This window comes from Nelumbo nucifera, chromosome 2 (genome assembly GCF_055504915.1).
Source record: "Nelumbo nucifera cultivar China Antique chromosome 2, China Antique-T2T, whole genome shotgun sequence".
NCBI lineage: Eukaryota > Viridiplantae > Streptophyta > Magnoliopsida > Proteales > Nelumbonaceae > Nelumbo > Nelumbo nucifera.
The window spans coordinates 110,381,897-110,403,046 of record NC_142650.1 but is presented as its reverse complement, the minus strand read 5'-3'; the positions used below and the strand labels follow the sequence as shown (position 1 = coordinate 110,403,046).

The 21,150-nt window shown below is 34.3% G+C and overlaps 1 protein-coding gene across 3 annotated transcripts; it reads right to left on the bottom strand.

Moving 5' to 3' along the window:
• Positions 1–4,379: 4,379 nt before the first annotated feature.
• Positions 4,380–12,647, bottom strand: LOC104613001 (cellulose synthase A catalytic subunit 3 [UDP-forming]-like). 3 transcript variants are annotated; one of them, XM_010280677.3, is made up of 17 exons: positions 12,581–12,638; positions 12,178–12,484; positions 11,997–12,062; positions 11,670–11,883; positions 10,968–11,163; positions 10,636–10,853; positions 10,450–10,546; positions 10,185–10,326; positions 9,703–9,969; positions 9,236–9,581; positions 9,003–9,140; positions 8,576–8,701; positions 8,281–8,493; positions 7,817–8,081; positions 6,458–6,660; positions 5,275–5,625; positions 4,380–5,169 (listed from the first exon to the last, which is right to left on the bottom strand). In XM_010280677.3, exons 4-17 carry the CDS (start codon positions 11,691–11,693, stop codon positions 4,585–4,587), a joined length of 3,171 nt encoding a protein of 1,056 aa, XP_010278979.1. In that variant the 5' UTR covers positions 11,694–11,883; positions 11,997–12,062; positions 12,178–12,484; positions 12,581–12,638; the 3' UTR covers positions 4,380–4,584. The 3 variants fall into 3 exon arrangements, with proteins under 3 accessions (XP_010278979.1, XP_010278977.1, XP_010278978.1); XM_010280675.3 differs by lacking the exon at positions 11,997–12,062 and having other exon boundaries at positions 12,139–12,484; positions 12,601–12,647; XM_010280676.3 differs by lacking the exons at positions 11,997–12,062; positions 12,581–12,638.
• Between the last annotated feature and the right edge of the window lie 8,503 nt (positions 12,648–21,150).

The following is a 21,150-nucleotide window of genomic DNA, read 5'->3' as shown; positions in this document are numbered from 1 at the left end:
GAAGAGAATAATTTATCATCCATAATTCTCTCTTAAATCATTGGCTAATTTCCATCTATGGGAAGATGTGCTTTGATTGACTAGAGATTTGATTGGCTCTAGTTACCTTCCATAGTGAAGAGGGTTGGCAATTTACCATTTATAGAGAGAATGATTTTCAATCATTTATTCTCTCTTCAATCATTGACTAATTTCCATTTAAGGGACTTGAAATGGGCTCTAGTTGGCTTATTTCCATAAACCACTAGGACTTGTAATTCAAATTTGAATATGATTCAAAGTGGGTTGCAAATGGACCCTTTCACCATGCTAATGGATTTGTAACAAATCCCAAATGTTAAGGCCCATGCAAATAATAATAATAATAATAATAATAATATAGTTTAGAACTTAATAACTATAATTAATAAAAATGAGTAGTTCATAAATTAAAAGGCTGAAATACAATTTAATTCTACTTAAATATAATTAATATTAATAAGATAATTAAAATTAATAATAAAAATTAAAAAATAAAACAAACCATTTGCATTCCATATAAAATTATAAAAATTAATTAAAATAATGTCATAAGACTCTTTTTACTTAGTGATTACCATTTATAACTTAACCCAACCTTGAGCTCAAGCAAATATTTGTTGAAATGGTTTAGATGGCCAAATCATGCTAGATGGTTGGGCGAAATTTCAAAAAAAAATTAACCCTTATGGGAACTGATTTCCTAATGAATTTGAAAACTGAATTTTTCGGATCGATCTTGCACTGAACCGGACCAGATTTGAAACCAAACAAAGAGGGAGATATATACCTTATATGAATTCCATAGATGTAGATTCCAATGTGAAAGTTTACGCCCAAATCAGTCCTAAAACCAGCCTCCACTAAAGATTGCATAGTGTGTAGGTGAAGCTGATTTAACAACATTGTTTTCAACAAAACTGTGATCCAACTTGCTTGAATTGGATGAGGTAAGTGAACCTGATTTTCTTCTAAGTTTTTCTTGTAAAAACAAAGAATAAAATAGATTTAAATTAGTTCTTGAAAGTCTAGGTTGTGATAGGGTTTCTTGGAAGAGAACAAGAGATAGTGGTGTTCTAGTCTAGTTTGCCCTCTTCTTCTTTTATCTCCTTATGAATCACTCTCCTAATCAAATTAAGAAATTATCTAAATCTAATTTGGATATGGACTCTAGATAAGCCTTGTCCTCTTAATAGAATGGGTGCTCCATACCCATTTCAAAACCTAGATTTGACTCAGAGCACATGATAATGTGGCAACTTTCTTAATCTTATTAATTATGGGCTTTAGGCCCATTTACTTCAAAAGCTCATGACCCAAGATGTTGCACGGCCAACATAAGCCTGATTTGTATGGTGTGGAACCCTACAATGACCTCATATAAGTCCACATGGGTTCGGCCTAGCTTTTGTAAAAAGGCTTGGTCAAATTCACTACTAAACGCAATGAACCCCTAAGCACATCACTATGGTCTCAATATAGGCCCAACATTTATACCTAAATGATCTTTGAATTCAACCATCATATGAAGATACAATGATAATGAACTTAAATAAGATAAAGCCCATCAGGTAATCAACCTTGTAATGGTCTCTTAAACTTAACCTCTTGGCTCATAATGATCAAACACTGCCCGATAGGGAATGATTTATCCCTTTTCTGCAAGGTGCAATGTATTTTAAACACAATTGAAATTCACTATCGACAGTTTAAGTTTCCGTTAGAAAGAGTGTAAACCCTATCATTCACTTTGTTCAAAAAAGGGGTGGATCCTATCACTATGATCACCCTCTCAGTCGAATTCTCAAACTGCCCCAACATACTCAAGTTTTGACCATTGAATGATCTCACTGATTGGCATATCAAATGCAGTCCAATCCAATCTAGTACAATACCATAATCAAGCCTGGAGTTGTGTGTAACTTTCTAATTTTGCACATCAATCTCCAAGGTCTGGGGCATAACTGGAAAATGGTCAATGTTCAATGTTTCATCCAAACACACATTACATGTGCTTTGGGTCTAACCCTATCAATTAAGAAAAGCTGCCCCAATTTTTTTGGCAATACATCAGTGTCAGCATTGACAGGATAAACTTCCCAAGTCTATTCAATGGCTCAGAACATTCTAAACTAATACGAGTCTCGTAAGTGTTTAGTTTAAGGGGTAAATACATAGAAACATGTCAATATTAGCATGAAAACAATAATGTGCTTTTATTTATTTACAATAAATGTACCTGTACATTAATCTGATCGGAGCTAAGGGCATACACAATCTAAATATTTTCTTCTAAGCTAGGTCTAGCTCTACACCAAGCCCACACATAATGTGGGCAATAGGGCTATAAAATTAAAAATTACTAAAGTTAATAAAAAAATATTAAATTTTAGCAGCTTTTATTTAACAATTATTAAAAATTAATAAATTAATAAAAATTGGTATTGGTAGGATAGTTAAAATTAATAATAAAAAGTAACAAATCATTTATAACTTAGCCTAACCTAATTAGATTTAAAAATTTCCATGCTCAAACAACTATTTTCTTTTGAGTTAAGTTTAGCTCAAATATGCACAAAGCCCACACATAGTATGGGTAATAGGGTTGTAATCTGATTAGATTCAAATCAAACCCAACTAATCAGATTTCTAATCAACTTCTGATAATGAAATTTCTAGATCTGCATTCACATGATTTTTATTATTTTTTTATTTTGAATTTTAAAGTACAAATGCATATATGTATAATTACACATAATATCTATGAGTATACAGTAATTATACTACATATATAAAATAATATTTTTTTAGACATGGATTTTAATCAAATTGGATGGGGTTAAATCCACACCCAATCAAATTATTAACTAGATGTAAGTTCTAACACCCAAATTTGAGATAATCGGATTCAAAGTCTAATTGGGTATCGAACTTTCAAAGTCTAATGAGAGCTCTGGCAAATGGGGCCCAAGTTAAGCCTAAAAAACTCAACTTGAAAGTTATATGCATATATGGTTACATAGCAAATTTTATATTAATATATATATAAATGTTATATATATTTTTTATACTAGACTATAAGTAAGTAAAAATTTTAATTTATAAAAAAATAGTTTTATAATTAACACAAGCAAGCACAAAACAAATATTATTACACTTAAGGTGTAGGCTGGGATAGGCCAAGCAACCTTAAAAACTTGCTAATACATTATCAAAATTTTCATTGGGCTACACAATGGGGTAGCCCATCCTTCATAGCTCCTTTGGCTCAATATTATCTAAATATAGTTAAACAAACCCTATAAATAATGCATGTATGGGTTGCACTCGATTTGGTTCAACCCATTTACGAATGTTACAATTTGTGTAGCTTAGGTGGGTTGGGTCAAGATGAGGATCAATCCAAGACTAACCCAAAGTCTTAAACCTAAAGTTTGGGCTTAGATTAATTTAATTATGACTATAGCCTAATTTTATATGTTTACTAATCTTTAAATAATTTAAATATTTAAATGATATTTACAAAAAATTGAAACATTTAATCATTAATAAAGTAAAATAAAAAAAATAAAACACTAACAAATGATATGGAAGAAATGGTTACTTTATTAACTAATTAATAATAATTTATTATTTTTATTAAAAAATATTAGTATAATTAATCCAAATTACTAAATTAATAAAATATTTTTGTAACAAATTATTAAAATAAAAATTTAATTATTTTAAACAACTCTGCAGTTATAACTTATAAATAAGTTTTAATTATTTCACTTTCCTTCATAAATCCCGTGAATCGCATGAATAGATTAGTAAAGTTGGTTAGAAATTTTGAATATTGTGCTTTTACTGAACGTTCAAGTTTCTTATGAAACACATTAACAAAGTCATTTTAGTTCATTTTATTAATAATATATATATATATATATATATATATATATATATATATAATCTTTTAATCATTTTCACTTTAATTAATTAATAGTAATCAATATCAACGGGATAAAACGAATAAAATTTGGATCTTACCCATACCCAAATCTATTTGATCCGTTTACAGCCTTAAATCTGATAATTTATATCCCATGAGAAAGGACTTCCATGCAAGTTGATCCATTCTGCACAGATTACCGATTACTATCACAAATAAGAGCTTTCTGTGAAGAATTAAGAAGAAATCAAGGCGTGCACTCCATCTGCAGGATGGATAACATTGTGAAGGATGTTTTGTGAGTTATATTTCGTGGAATCACCAATGTCACTCTGATTGGACAATCCTACCTAGAAACCCAATGGTCTCATCTCACGGTGGCTACCTTGGGCACACTAATGCATCATCTCATATTTACAGTGTTCATTCATTGAGCAAAAATAAAGTAATAATAACTTATGAAACAACTCATGGAACAACAGAATGGCATCAGACATGTCCCTGTTTCTTTTCCTATCTATACACACTGTAGATTCTGAAACCAATAGATTGGTACAGCCAAAAACATAAGAAAACAAAAAAGCCTACAAGGCTACAACAGACCAGATTTTTTTTTTCATATCTCTGATCTCCCTCTAGCAGTTGATTCCACATTGTTGAACATCAGGACCAGTCACCCTAGTGGTGAAAGGATCAATCCGTACCCATAGCAATGAGAAGATGGAAGCAAGGAGAATGGACCATACGACAACGATGGTGGGAGTCCGGTTCTGTCGTCCCATCAGCCCTTTAAGGAATGGATAAAGGTGGACAATCACCCAGAAGGCAAAAAATAGCTTACCAAAGAGGGGACCCCAGGACTGGTATCCACTGTTGATTGCATAGGATATCCCAGCCACCACACCCACCAGATTGATTATGAGAAGAGTGGTCGGTGGGATGAGCAATGTTGTCCATTTAAACATGTAGAGCTCAGCAAAATCACCTTCCTCATCTGAAGCCTTGGAAGTGACGGTGAAGTTGGTATCAATCCCAGCCAGAACTTTTAGCAGGCCTTGGAAGACAGCAAAGAGATGGGCAGATACACCTCCAATAACCCAAAACTGTTCATTTCTCCACCATTCATCAATTCCGACACCGCTCCATCTCATCTCCAATATACCAGTAGCAAAGATTGAAAGGAAGAGTGATATAAACCAAATACTAGCAAAGTTGCTAATCTGCAATCAAAAGATGCCAAGTCACTCAATAAGATCCAATGAAATTCCACGCACTTGAGATCAAAACTATTAACTAGAAACAAATGTTTTCAGAGTGGTAGCAACCTGTGGAATAATAAACTTTCCAGTAAGAAGACAGACGGCTGGTAATGTACAATATGCAAGAAGAGGAACGGCTGTGACTGGGTAAATGGTGGTGTTGATGTAAGCGAATCTCTCCAGCCATTTCAGCCTTCCACCATAACCATACCATATGGGGCAATGTCGACTTAGAAGAATTTCAACAGAACCAAGAGCCCATCGAAGCACTTGGTTCAGACGATCTGAAAGGTTAATAGGTGCAGACCCTTTGAAGGCTGGGGGATTTGGCATGCAGTATATTGATCGCCAACCACGAGCATGCATCTTGAATCCTGTAAGGATATCTTCTGTAACAGAGCCATAAATCCATCCTATCTGCACAGAGAGGGGGATGGAGAGTAAGATAAAATTAAAATATCAATTAGATGTGAGACAAAAATATTTAAGGTTCTTCCAGGGATGTTGATACATCCCTGGAAGACAAAAGCATTGATACATCAATACATGTGTACATATTGTTTTTAACCACAAACACACAGACAAAGCAGGTTCTCTGAGTTGTGCGAGCCAGCGGGCCCTATATGCATTCCTGAGCCTATTAAGATTTTCTTTCTTCCAGCTTTTTACAGAAATGAAAGGTTGGCTGGTTACAAAACCATCATAACTGGAAATCTTGTTTACATTAAATATAACCCAAGTGAAGCAATTAAATATGGTATACTTTGGCATTTGTAATCAAAATGCCAGAATAAGGCATGGAGTGAAAAAGGAACGGAAATCATATCTTGTCTTTTCTAATCAATGCTAGCTTAGTTCAGCAATTTTGCTGATGATGAGGTCCAGGGTCCAAGCTCACTCAGATTAATTGGACTTTATATACTTACAAGTATTTCCATTACATAGAGTACACAGCCAAACTTAACACTTGATTGCTAATTTCTTTTCTTCCTCATTATTCTGGTGCATTGGCTTTGGAAGAGCTCTTGCAACATTTGGAACTAAATAGGACTAATCTGGTAAAGATAACAGATGATCCAAATTGGAGCCCAATCTAGAGTGCGATAGCCCTGAGCCAGTCTAAGCATTACATTCATGGCTCTAATTGATAAATAAAGTGAACAATATTCTTCTAATTCTTAAGTTTAGGTGGCATCTTGTAGTTCAATAAGAAAACCAATTAATGAAGTGAGAGCACGAGCAGACATACCTCACTACCCCAATCTGTTTTGTCTTCGTACCCACAGCTGATAACATGGATAGCTTCTTTGAGGAGATTTTCAGGAGTAGCAGACTGTGGCACGCCACCATTTTCCATAAGAGTGGAGGCAACAAATACAGCCGACTGACCAAATCTTTTCTCCAGGCTCATCTGTGACATCAGCAGCGACTTCTCATCATCAAACCCAGCACCTATTTTGAGAGATAAGAAAAAGAAGATCAGTCAGGCACCTAATACAAAGATTTTGCTCAATTTGTCTTGTCTGGGTTTTTATTATAATCAATGACAGTGTTATGTAAATCTATACCATAAATATGCTGAAACAGACATTGGACTATGGCCTTAAGTATGCTGAAACAAAAGGGTACCTAGTGAGATAAAATCTTAGCTAAGCCTAAAATAAATTAACTGCTCAAAATTAAACTTGAATTTCACATCTTGTACATACAAGGCATCTCAAAGTGCCACTGGTAAAGAAAAACTCAAAAAGAGATAAACCATGTTAAAAAAATGGCAATAAATATCAATGGAGATCCAAATGCTGCAGAGCATTATGAAATGAAAAGAATTACTTTTTCATATAAGCCTCTTCCAGCATTGGAAATTCCATTCTTTTGAAGAAATATCCCTAGGGATAGAAAGAACCAATTCTTTAAGGGGACAAAATCATCATAGAGCATATCACCATTTCTTGTATCCTTCAATAAATGAAAATACAAGAATTTCCTCAACCAAAAGTTCTTAAAATGTCTAATGAATTCAAGAAATAGTACTCCAAGTCAATGTTGTTAAAATCTTACAATTTACAAATTCACGATTTGAATAATGAATCCCATGGGTTTCAATTAATCTTATGTCTGAATCATTTTCTGCAAAATTTTTACAATTTGATTCATAAATCTTACGATTTATATGATTTGTGCGATTCATTGTGATTCAAATCAATTCAATTAAGAAGTAGTTCTCTACTTTGTCTATATATTGAGTTTATTATTTTCTGTCATGTGTTGGATAAAGAGCCATTATATGAGGATTATTTGACTTTCAAGTCAAACTCGATTATATCATCTTAGACTTCTATTGTATAAGTGGTAGGTTCTATTGTTTTAGGTACGTATATGGTAGATATAACTTAAAATAACACTTTCTATATATGTATAGTATTTTAGCATACATATATTTAATTTTTGACAAGTTTATAAAAATAGAAATAATCTTACGATTTACAATATGATTATGATTTTCAGAACATTGCTCCAAGTCAGTATATTCTAATTGACTTAATAGCTTGTTTGTGCACAAGGTAAATTTGGTCAGGCAAAAATATCAAATCATTAACAACCATACCTTCAACACCCTCTTCAATATCTTCTAAATTGAATATTGGCACAGTAGGATCCACATGCTTGCTTGATTTCTTTTTATCTGAGCCCTTTTTACTTGATTTTGAACTCTTCTTTCGTGACCCACTACAGCAAGAAGAGAACAGACCTGGTTTTTTATGCTTCAGCTTATGAGGAGGCTCATAACCGTATAGAGCTGTTCTGTTGAAGACACATCCTGTACCCACATATACAGGGCCTTGGATGCCATCCAAACCTCTTAAGTTTATCTAAATCCACAGAAAGAACAAATTATGAAATCTGACAATATAAGGCTGACTACTTTTTTGAAGAATTTAAATGTCAAGAGTCACAAAGAGATAGATTGGATATTTCCACAACAAACACAAACATGATACCATTTAGTAACAACATAAAAGAGAAAACAAAAGTGAGACAATAATTTTCCAAGGGATAATTGGCACTTACATCAAAGAAAACAGTATTACGGTTGGCATATCGGTCATTCTTATCAATACCATCAAACCTTTGTGGAAATTGGACATAACAAACTGATTTTCCAAGATTTGGATCCATAAGAAAACACATAGCTTCCCGCAGAGCCTTGCTGTTGTTTATGTAGTGATCACAATCAAGATTCAACAAGTAGGGTCCATTTGTAAGGACTGCTGATACACGAACCTATTGAGGATAAACATTAGCCATCAGAGGTTGAATTTGCTCAGATACAAGTAAGCTTCAAAGTGATCATTTAACCACTTACAAGTGCATTCATGGCACCAGCTTTCTTGTGATGTTGGAAGCCAGGACGCTTCTCACGAGAAACATAGACTAACCGAGGCAACTCATTACCATCACTATCAAGTCCTCCACTATGGCCTAAGAATACCTTCAGATACATTCAAGCTTGAGTAAGATATTTAGCTTCACATTGTTACTGCTAATAAATCACAAGGCAGGTCAAAGTCAAAAGCCAAACCACATTAGGACAAATATGGAAGCAGTGAAAAAGATATGCATATTTCACATAGAATGATCAACTCCAAGAACGTGAATTTTGGAGGCATAATATTTACATTTATAATAAGCTTTCCTTGTATCAGGAAACCTTGGTGACATAAATGTTGAAAACAGGACTAATGTTAGTCATATTTAGGATAGTCATATACTCCAAGGTCAATTGGACTAACCTGGATCATGCCTGGATGATCTCTGGTGTTATTTCCTGGCCATGGAGTACCATCTTGCATGACCCATCCCTCTTCAGGAATCTTCTGTGCCTTTGCAACAAGCCCATTGATACGAACTTTGAACTCTTCATATTCTCTCTGCAAGACAGATACAAGTGGTAAGTGGTAACATCATAAATGATTCATAAAAGAGAAAAAGAAGGAAAAAAAATACAAAAATGACAAATTTTTACTTTCATAGCCCTGCGATCTTTGACAAATGATGGATGAACTTTGTCTTTCAAGTAGTCAATCTTTTGCGCAAAGTACCATTCTGGAGCCCGTGGCTCAATGCTGTACTTCTTGCAGAAGGGAACCCATTTTCTTGCAAATTCCGAAGTTTCAGACATAGCTTCAAATGTCAACATAGAAGCCCCATCATCGGAGACATAACAAGAGACCTTGTCAACTGGATAATCAACTGCAAGAATAGACAGAACGGTATTTGCTGTGACAAGAGGAGGCTCTTTTAAGGGATCAACAGTACTGACAAAGATGTCAACAGCAGCCAGCTGTGATGGCTCTCCTTCACGGTCATATCTGTTACAAATATGACCTTTGCATTAGAAATCTAAAGACGAAGAGAAACAGAAATAGCATGACATTCCTTTTGAAAATATAACAATTCAGTGAGATGATTGAAGATGTATAAATGCCTTACCTTAGAGCTAGTCTGTCAAGATATGTCTCACGGTTCACCGGGAACCATTTAGGGAACTGATCCAATATCCAAGAAATAGCAAACCAAATCTCACAGATCACAGATATCAGCCACAAGGCATAGGCATTGGGCACAGGATTTGTTATACGGTAGTGCAAGAAAATGCACAAAATAACAAGCCGTAGAACAATGACCATTCTATAAGGATTTATCCTAGATGAAGGAATAGACACCTTCCTTGAGAGAGGCTGTCTCGCTTCATCGTTCCTGCATTACATTGGAAAGTCAGCAATGAAAATAGCTCCTTTCAGCTTTAAATCAGAAAACAAGTGAACGCAAATGTTATTGAAAAAATGATCTGAGCAGGAATGACCATATACTTCAGAAGTTGTTCACAAAATGCATGATCAAACAACCCTTTTGTAAAGCACATTCAAACAAAAAACCTCATGGCATTCAAATAATGGAGGAGCTGAGCTTACAGCAATGAGTCATCAAAAAGCACATCAGTGCTGGCATCAATATCTCCAGCTCCCCTGCCCTCAGAAGTAGCATGGCCAGTACTCATCGGAACCACATTTTTCTCCTGTTTCACCTTCCAGCCATCAACCCTCTCTTTCCAGGCTACATTGCCAAATATTTGAGAATTATTAGCTGCAGAAAGGAATTCCCTTGAAGCTGAAGGGATTTCCAGATGACATAAACATCGTGCAAAACGTATACATAGAAAGAGAAGAAGATATTTACGTGACTGATAAGGGAGTGGGTGTACACGCTTGCCACCACCTCCAGGGGACGCCATTGAAAGATGCTCAGGAGATGCTGCTGACAACTCTCCTGAAACCTAAAGACAAAGCAAGGACAGAAGGAAGTCAGTGCACAGAAAATTTTCATGATGACAAGTTGATGACTAGTATATACATAGCATACCACCTGATCATGGCTGAGCAAGGGAATATGATTGTGAGAAAGCTCTTTATCATAGTTTGGTGGACCCATGTCCTCTCCTCGTCCATAGTTCATACGCCAACTAAGCATGCGCTCTGCAATCTTCTGCTTATTGTTTTGATTCACCGAAGAGTAATTGTAATCAGTAGCCACATCAACATTTTCACCATCTTCTACATCATCACCACGAATTGGAGGACTTCCTGGAATTAAATTAAAAATAATAGAGGGAAACCACAAAAAGACATCATGTCTCTAATTTCATTTTATAAGCGATTAACAGCCATTACAAAGAACAAATCTCACTTCCAACAGACCTTTGTGCCTCTTGTATTTGGTTTTGCATTGAGGGCAAGACTGGTTACCATCTTTCCTTTCGTATTCATAGCATGGCCGACAAACAGGAAATGAACAGATGTCACAGGCAACAAAGAGTTCACCATCTGCAGTGGTGCCAACATTGTCACCACAGATCTGGCATACCTGACCACCAAGGTGCTTCAAAGGCTTTGGCTGTATAAAAAATTAACACAATTCAGAGAACTGGAGTCCTAAAGTCGATAGAAACTCACAAGAGATTTCTAGAAACAATGAAGGTTGTTTCTAAAGTCGATAGAAACTCACGAGAAACATATCATATAACAAATTATATGATATTTTCCTGATGATATCATATCTCACTCGTTTTAAAGATGTCGGTAGACAGATAAGAAATTTCTGGTATAAGGTCTGATTAGGATCGATCTTTCTTTTTCCTTTCTAAGTAGGGTCTGCTTAACCCCTAGTTTCTTAAGCACTATATAGGTTGAACAAATCAAGCCACTCAATCTGGTAACCCGAGCAAGTATAGAAATATTAACAAACCCAGATGAAGAAGTGACAATTGAAGAGGAATTTTAACAAAATCACCAGTAAGACAAAATAACGAACATTTTGGTTGGACAAAATAGAGTCATAAGCACAAAATGAACTTTATCAGTAACTGGAGAGGATTAGAGGAAAATGATTCCAATACTAACCGCTGCTGCTCCTTCCGACTCCATTGGTGTCTGCTTCGGTCTACTCAAACGTGCAAGATAAAGTAAAACGTGGCTTCAACTTCACCGAGATCTTTGGCCCATCAGCACGTTCAGAAAAAGCTATGCCACACCAAATGCAGCAAAGAATCTGCTTTTTCACTCTTCCACTTTGAAGAAAACAGACTTCACAAAACCTCAGATCTAAATTCACCGCCTGAAAAAAAAGAGACCAACAGAATCAACTTCTCCATTTGAACATATCTTCTTTCGCATACACACAATTATTCGGAGAAGAAAAAAAAGAAGAAGAGCTCGCTAGTCACCCACACTTCACTTCTCAGTACAATTCATTGGAGAAACAAATAGAATGTCTTCGAAATCCGCTATAATTCTCTAAAATCAGAAAGACAAAAAAAAAAAAAACATTTATTTTTCGCGCCAAAATTGATCAAGGCTCTAGAAATCTCACGCGAAAACCTCCAGAAGAAGAGAAAACTCGAAGCAGCACCTGAAAGCCAGCAACAATATCCGACAGACTACCGTGGGACGAAGAAATCGAGCCCGCGAGCGGCTTCAGGAGTAAGGTCCCCTTTTCTGCCTCCCTCTCGCCTCTTCTACGAGCACTCTCTCTAGTCTTCTATCTCCCTTTCCCTCACTGCAATATAATAATTGAACGAAGAAATGGACAGAACAGCTAACGAGCTCAACCAAACCCCCCACCGACACTCCGAGAGAGAGAGAGAGAGAGAGAGGGAGAGAGGGAGAGAGAGCCCACACACGGCCACACCACACCAATCACCATCTCGACGTATATCCTGTTAAGAAGAAAATATTAATAAAAATAAATAAAATTCACAGAATTGTGTACGGATTGCGAATTTTAACGGGGTGAAAGAGAGAAAAACAGAGACCGCAATAAAGACACAAGTACATGAGTCAAGGGCAGCGCCAACTGCAAAAAAAAGGTTGGAGTTGCTGCTCAACACATCAATCTTCAGATTTATCATTTATCTCTCTTCCTTGCTCTGCCACGTGTGGTTCCGACTTCCGAGTTTACCACTTGTGGAGTTGTGGGATTTCAATTATGCCGGGCCCTACCTGGCTACCTCATTCAATCTCTCTCACTGGGAGTCTGGAGTCTTTTCCCACATCAATCTCCATTATTTGCCACGTGGCGAAATTATTAGGGATACTATAATGGTTGTGGACCTTGTGGTTGGATCCGAAGTCCGAAATGAAGCATTTCTGACCCGAAACCATATGGATATCAATTATGTTGGACCCTACTTCACCTTATCGATCTCTGGAGTCTGAGGCAACTCTTTCCCCATGTTATTCTATCTCCATCTTTTGCCACATGGCAAAACTATTAGGGTGCCAATGGGTTGTGGATGGCATGGGTTTACTTAACCCGTATCCGAAGTCCGAACATGAAGCATCTCTGACCCGTAACCACTTGGATATCAATTATGTTGGACCCTACTTCACCTTATCTCTCTTGAGTTACTGTCTGAGGGCAACTCTTTTTCCCACGTGGCAAAATTATTAGGGTGCCAATGAGTTATTTTTGACATGGGTTTACTCAACTCGATTCCGAAGTCCAAACACGAAGCTTTTCTGAACCTAGCATTTAATGAGTTCGGGATCTCCTGCCATAATCGCAGCCATACATGTAAAACATTTTCATCCTACTACATACAATCGCATTTCATTGCTGTAATATCAACGGGTACCTCAATTAGAACCTGAACCAACATGTATACCTAAGAAAACAGGGTTAGAGTCAAATATCCGAATGTGAAAATGATTCGACCTGACCTAACTCGAATAAAACTGGGTTGGGTTGGGTTGGTCATGTTCATTGATGCGATTGTCAAGTTTAATTAGGATTATTTATGCATTGTTAGAAGTTTTTATTCTTTATTTTTTATTTTACTTTTTAAATTGTTAAATGTTCAAGTTTTTTATTTTATATTTAGAAGTTTTTATTCATGTAATTTTCTTTATTTTTTAAATTTCAATTATTTTTTGGAATGACCTGAATTGACCCATGGGTCTATCCTAACCCAAACATTTAAGATCGGGGTCTAGCATTTGACAACCCAACCCAAAATCAACCCAAAGTACCTTGACCCAACCCGAACTCAACCCACCCAACCCAATTGCCAGATCTACCAACATGACAACACAGAGAATTTAGAACTGATGAATTCACATGCATGCTCTACAGAATGCGCCCCACAGAGTGATGAGATCTGTTCCTTACAAATGGGCACCTTAGCATTAGGAACGGCTTCCATGAATTATAATTAATAAATACGGAAGATGTTTCCCATAGATGATAGGATGTGCAAGTAAAGCGCCTCTGACGAGCAGATCAGGTCTCCCCCATAGCACATTCCACATTTCCATCCGTGCGCATAGAGAACATCTCAAAATGACAACTTCATCACATATTCCAAATGCACGCTGATGTGCATGTGAGGCGCCCTTGGGACGCAGATGTGAACTCAAAACTGATCAGAACCTGTCAGACCCTAACTCAACACGATCAGGATCGGGTCAGTGCGGGTTTACCACTTAATCCAATCCACTAGCCAGCCCACTAACATCCTAAAAAAAATATGAAAAAGTGAGATGTATACTAAAGGGAATTCACATCTGTGCCCCACAAACGCCCCCACAGCACATTCCAACGGTAGATGTTTCTAGTGCACGCTGAGATGTGTTGTGAGGCGTTTGTGAGACACCTTCTGTGGGGTGCAGATGTGAACTGTTTTAAAGGCAGGATGTTGAGTTGAGAACATGGGATGATGTGAGACTTCCAACTCAATTCATTTTTTTGTCAGGTGGAAGGTAATGTGTCTAATCCTAATTGGCTACGAAGGGATCCTCCAAATTTGCCACCTGTCAGTGCCGATGCAATTATCACATCCACATCAGCCATTTTAATTTTCTTTTTTATTGGCGTTTCGCATGTAACGGAAGTACACAAGACATTACTGAATTCACATCTGCCCCCCCACAGCATATACCACATTCAGGAGATTCTCCCAATTCACGCAGAGATGTGCATGTGGGGCTTTTGTTGAGTGCAGATTTGATCTTCACATTAGCTTTGTTGCTGAATGAAATGGAAGACAAATCAGAGCCACTTTGACCAAGTGGTCTAGTGTTTGATTCTCGCCACCCCTATTATAATTAATTAAGTTTCAGCACAAGGTATGAATGTGCTTGTGCTGTTCATGCTTCAAGACTAGTGGACTTTCATGTGAAAGAACATATTAAAAGATAAAACCTATTCAAGAACCTCACTTAACAGCTTAACCTTTTAGGTTAAATGATTTTTTGAGAGAAAAAACCATTGAACATAATTAAATCATTAACATAATCCTTTCAATTAGTCTTTTCTTTTTTTTAAGGTAAATCCAACCCTTTGACAATCCTAACAAGTAGGGATGGCAATTTCCATCTTACACGCCATCATAGTGTTTTTTCAATTATTTATAAAGGATGGATTTTGGGAATTTATAGCCTGTATAAATAGCTACATTATTAGGCCGAATCTAACCCCAATCTATACACTAAATTTACTAAATTACTCATAATGGTTATAATTAAATTATTGTTGTAAGAATGTAAGGCATATAAAATTACGTATTATATGTTAAATTTAATAATACTTTGAATCTCGTGTGAAGGATAATTAATAATACATGTGCTTTTTTACATGTTTCAATCAAATAATTGAAAATTTTGATATTTATTCGTGTTTTTTTGGTTATATATATATATATATAATAAGAAATTATACGAGGGTTTTGGACCCAATTTGCCAACCTGACCTGTCCCACCTTTGAAAGCAAGGATAGAATTAGAGAGGATTTTGTATTTTCATTTGTAAGGAAAGTTTTGGAGAGGTAGGGAGAGTTTAAAATTTATAAAAACCCTCCCTGAGCAGGCTACCTTACCACCCCTTGTCATTTCTACTTATAAGTAGACTTATTCATGGGTAGAGGTGTAAATCGGGCCGTGCCACTTGTAGCTCGGCATGGCCTAGCACAACGGTCTGTGGGCCATGTCAGGCTTGACATGATCATGCGGGTCGTGGTGGGCTTAGGGTTTTAGGTCCATGGCTTGTGGCATGGCCCATATATATTATTTATATATATTTATATAATATTATATAAATTATAATTATATAATAATATATAGTATATAATATATTAATAAAATAAATATTTTTTTTAATTTTATTACACTAACTTATTTAATTATTTTATATATAAGCAATTTTATACACAAAATTCATATAAAATTAAAATTTTAAGTTTTTTTTGTCAATTTTTTTAAATAGCTTTGGCCCGATGCACGGCCTGACTTGGTCTAAGGCTCGGTCCACGAGCCAACCCTGCCCGTAGCACGGCATGGGCCCGCACGGGCCTAGGCCATGGGCCATGTCGGGTCAACCCCCAAATTTTTCACTGGGGAGGGCGGCACAGCCCGTGAAGGCCTGTGTGCTGGCCCACCTCTAATCATGGGCCGGGTAGCCCGACGGGCTGGCCCAATGGGCTGGCCTGACCCGTTATAAGTCAGGTTTGGTAATAATTTTAGGCCAGTGCACTTGCGCCTAAAGCACCGGGCCCAGATTTTTTCAAGTTGGGCTCGGGCTTTCTCAAAAACACCCGGATTGAGCCCAAGCCCGATTTGATACTATATATTAAATAATAAAAATTAAAAAAAATCTATTTTTCAAATTTCTGTCTGGACTCGGGCTCAAAGCCTAGACCTAATGGTCGGGCTGAACTCGGGCTCAAACCTAAATATATTCTGTTAATACATATACAAAGCCAAGCCCGACCCAGCCCATGTACATGTCTACAAGTGACTAACTCAACTACAAGGTTCATCGGCACATGACACGGGTTTGGTTTGGGTGTTTAAATTTATTCCGTGAATAGAGAAATGGAGAATAGAAAGAGAATATGTAGAATTATTTTGGACCCAAAAATCAATTTGCGACATGGAAGATTCCTTTCTCATTATTTAAAGGTAGGTAATACGTCTGGTCTTCTTTTCAATTCCAAACAACCATTATTAGGGTTAGAGGTGAATGAGTTTATTAGCAAGAAGAATGGTCTTGATCAAATGATTGATATTATTATTAGACATAAAATTCAAGCCCAAACAACCATTCCCTAAAATAAATGAACCAATAGATTTTACTGGAGAAATTTAGGTACATTAATTAAAGTCCCATTTGGAAAAAAAAAATCATCATTACCATTAATTAAAGTCCCATTTGGAAGGATTGAAGCTTTGATTGAACTGCCTTAGAGAAGTCTCCAATTGAATGAAAAAACCATTGGCTGAAGGAAATAAATTTGGAATCGTTATGTATTTTACCAAACATTACTCGTAGACTCTCCGGGTGGAGCAACATGGGAAGCCCTCCCAAACGGGACTGGATCTAGTAGGCACAACGTATATAAGCACGTTAGATGAGTATTTGACAAGTATTTTGACAAGTATTAAAAGTGGGTTTTAATCTTTTTCAAGCAACACTTTAAAAAATGACCCGAACATGAAACTGTTCTAGCCATCGGTTTCCGAGTTGACGGTGCAATCGTTCAGTTCGAATGAATGGCCTGTTCTGACAAACAAATTAAAAAAACTAAAAAATGAAAAAACGGTCAAAAACCATTGAACGGTTCAATGGGTCGATGATTCAATCGCCCGAATCAACAGATTATTGATTTTTTTAATAGTTTTTGGCCAAAGGCCGAGTTTGGGGTAAAATAGAATCGATTGCCTGAACGATTCCTGGGTCAAACGGTCCAACCATCTGGATAAACGACGGTTCAAAAAACATTATTTTCAAGGACGGGGTGAGGATATTTTAAGAAACAGTTTCTTAAAATATTGGACTGGATATCTGGCCAAATTACTCTATGACTGCTGCTATCTGATTTTTATTTTTATTTTTTTAATTTCATACGTATCAGATAGTCCCACCATTTATTTTAAACTTTTAAATTAAAAAGAAACTCTTATATATATATATTCATGTGTTTGGATATACCGCTAAAAATACAAATACGATATATTTCATATGATATAGGTATTTTAATTTTTTGTCACAACTTCTTGTCAGAGGGATTTATTTGTCTTTTACTGGAGATGTGGTCAGTTCACAAAAAGGGGTGATACACGTTTTGTTTTTGCCTACATCTTGATGTTTTACATGCTTCAGATTTTATATCATAATAGATAAAGCTGCCGTCCAGGAGTTTGTTAAGCATAACATGATTAAGTTTCGTGTTAACTTTAGCCTGAATTTGAGAAGAGACGTATTGGAAACATAAGGTGTATTAGAAAGGTAATTTTAAGAGATATTGTGATATGTTTTGAAAATGCATAGATATGGACGAAAAATCAAGATACTCATGAATACATTAGAAAATCCAAAAAAAAAATCCTTAAAATTATTAACAACAATAAAAATGAGTTTTATGTGATTATAATTAATTTATTTAAACATAAAAACCATTTTTTAATGATTTATATAAAGTATCGCGATATCATTAGTAACCGTTGAAAAATAATAGAAGAACTAAAATGTATGTGTGTGTATATACTTATATTTTTTAGTTAATATTATTTTAAGTCATTTATTAGTTAATATTTATTATATATAGATTTAGATAATATTTATTATGTATACAAGTTAATATATACTTTAATTTTTAATAAATAAATATAATTTGTATTCATCTTATTATTATATAAATATTAATAATCAAATTTTAGCATTTGTTGGAAAACATCCACCAAGGCAAGAAAGATTACTTTAAGTATAAAAAACATGTTTTAATAAGCAATTAAGGTTGGAATAATGGTTAATTAATTATTGTTGTAAGCAAATGACTTGGGTTTGAAACTTGTTACCTTCGGTTTGTGCTTTTTAACAATTTATTTGACTTAAAAAACATTTAATGACATATTAATTGCAGTAATTAAAGTTAACTCAAATGAGCATTTAATTAAATAATATTAGCCTTTAGCGACCTCTCAAACTTTAAGGCTTAATTAAAAATGATATTAATGAGAGATAGAGATAAATTACATTTAAATTTAAAAAGGAGAGAAAAATTAAATTCGGCTGATACATAGTGCATATCGAACCGTTTCAGGTATGTATTGGCTGATATGAGGTCGATATGGACAAAAAATATGAAACCATCTAATTATACATGTTCCATGTATCGGAACTCTTCTGATACGTTGTGAAATTTAGAACCTTGGTCAAGACATTCTACTCCATCCCCACTCCGACCTTAGTAGCGTGGCGGGTTAAGGGCGAGGCACCCATTCCCCATTGGGGGTGGGGAATCTCCAAATTTTCCCCACCCCGAGGCAATTACTTAAAAAAATCTAATTTATGGATATTTTATAAATAGGATTATGGAAATTTGGGGGTATATTAGGAATTAGATTATGACAATTTGGGGGTATGTTATAAATGAAATTATGGGATCCTAGGATTATAAGAATATGAGGAAAACTTAGAGATATTTTAAAAATGAATAATAAGTATATGGATATTTTACTAATTTACCATCGGGTTCGGGGAATTATATGCAAACCCCATCCCTAATTTAGGGAAAAAATATTTTCCCTATCCATGCCTTGTCTCTGCCCCGTCCCGTTTAAGATTTTAGAAAACTTGCCCCATTTGGGGCGGGATAGGGTAGGACCCCAATTTTACAGGGAAAATTGTCATCCCTACAATTCTAATAATTTTTATAACTAATTAACTAATAGTAAAGTAAATAGCAATAAATTACAATATTTTATGATAATTTCCAAAAGAAATATTGAAAGTGCTATTGATTAGTAATAAAGTATATAAATTAATTATTTACAATAATAATAAATTAATACAAACTATTTACTTTTTAAGCCTAAATTATTTACAATTAATCAAACTAAATGTAATAATAGTAAATTAATGTAATTATAATAAATTATATTATTTTTAATTAAAACTAAACCATTTGTTGTTAATTAATGTAAAATGAGGTATAATCACAATCTACCAAGTGGTCTAGATCGGTGTAGATAGACTCAATAATTTTCTTAAATTATTTAATAATTATTTATTGAAATAATAATAATGGATTGTTATTTAAATAATTATGAAACAATTTATGATAGATTAATTTCTTAATTTAGTTTTCCTAAATTTTCTTAATAATTATTTATTTGAATAATAATAATAATGGATTATTACTTAAATAGTTTTGGAGAATATTTTTTTCATTGATTAATTTCTTAATTTTTTAATTAGTTATTTAAAAAATATTTATGGATAATCAGTTAAAGAGTTTCCCTAAATTATTTGATAATTGTTAACTATAATAAATTATTATTGTAAAAAATTAATGGGATTTTATTAAATTACAATGATTGATGTAAATTACCTTAAACATTGAAATTTTGAACATTTATTAATAACCAAAAATTATTAAATAATGGATTATTTATTAATTTTTGGTAGATTATTAAATTATTTCATATTTGTTAAATAATGGATTATTTCTGAAATAATTATTTCATAATTTTTTATATTTTTCAGAAATTTTTAATAATTTCATAACTAATGGGTTATTTAAAAATAGATTATTATTTAAGATAAATAATTTAACAATAATGGAAGGTGCCTTGAATATATTGGAAACATCGAATTCCCCTTACTCCCCTCTCTTTAATTTGCTTGAAATCACGTCTATAGTTATAAATATTGTTTGATTTGGAAAACCAAATCTTAATGAATTACTAGCGGGGACCTGTGTGATGCACGGGATTTATTAAGCAAAAGTTAAATAATAAAAATGGTCATTTACTAAAATACCCCTTATAGTTTCATGGATTTATTAAAATCTACCCTATAGTTAAAATTTTACTAAAACACCGCTTATAATTTGCAATGGATTTAATCAATCTTCCATTACATGACAATGGAAAATGATAGTGTTGACCCTAATGTTCATTTAAATAAATTTAATCAAAAGAAAATAAAAATGAAAATACCATTTTTTCCCTTTATAAGACACGGATAATCACTCTACTAGCTATATTTGGTTATTTTTGTTTTGTATAAAAAGTGTTAAGGGTATTTTTGAAATAAAAAATAATGGGCTTAATGGCAATAAAAACACTCCTTAATGAAAGGTTGATTAAGCAAATAAGTTGTAAAATATATGGAATATTTTAATAAAATGAAAACTATAAGGTAGGTTTAAGTAAATATGTAAAACTATAAGATGTGTTCTATTAAATGACCCTAATAGAATCACATAAGAGTCTACAATTATTTTATATTTTCAACTTTTTTAAATAATAAATAATTATTCATCTTTTATATACTACTTTTAATAAATTTTTCATTATACAAAAATAACAATAGTTAATTTCAGTT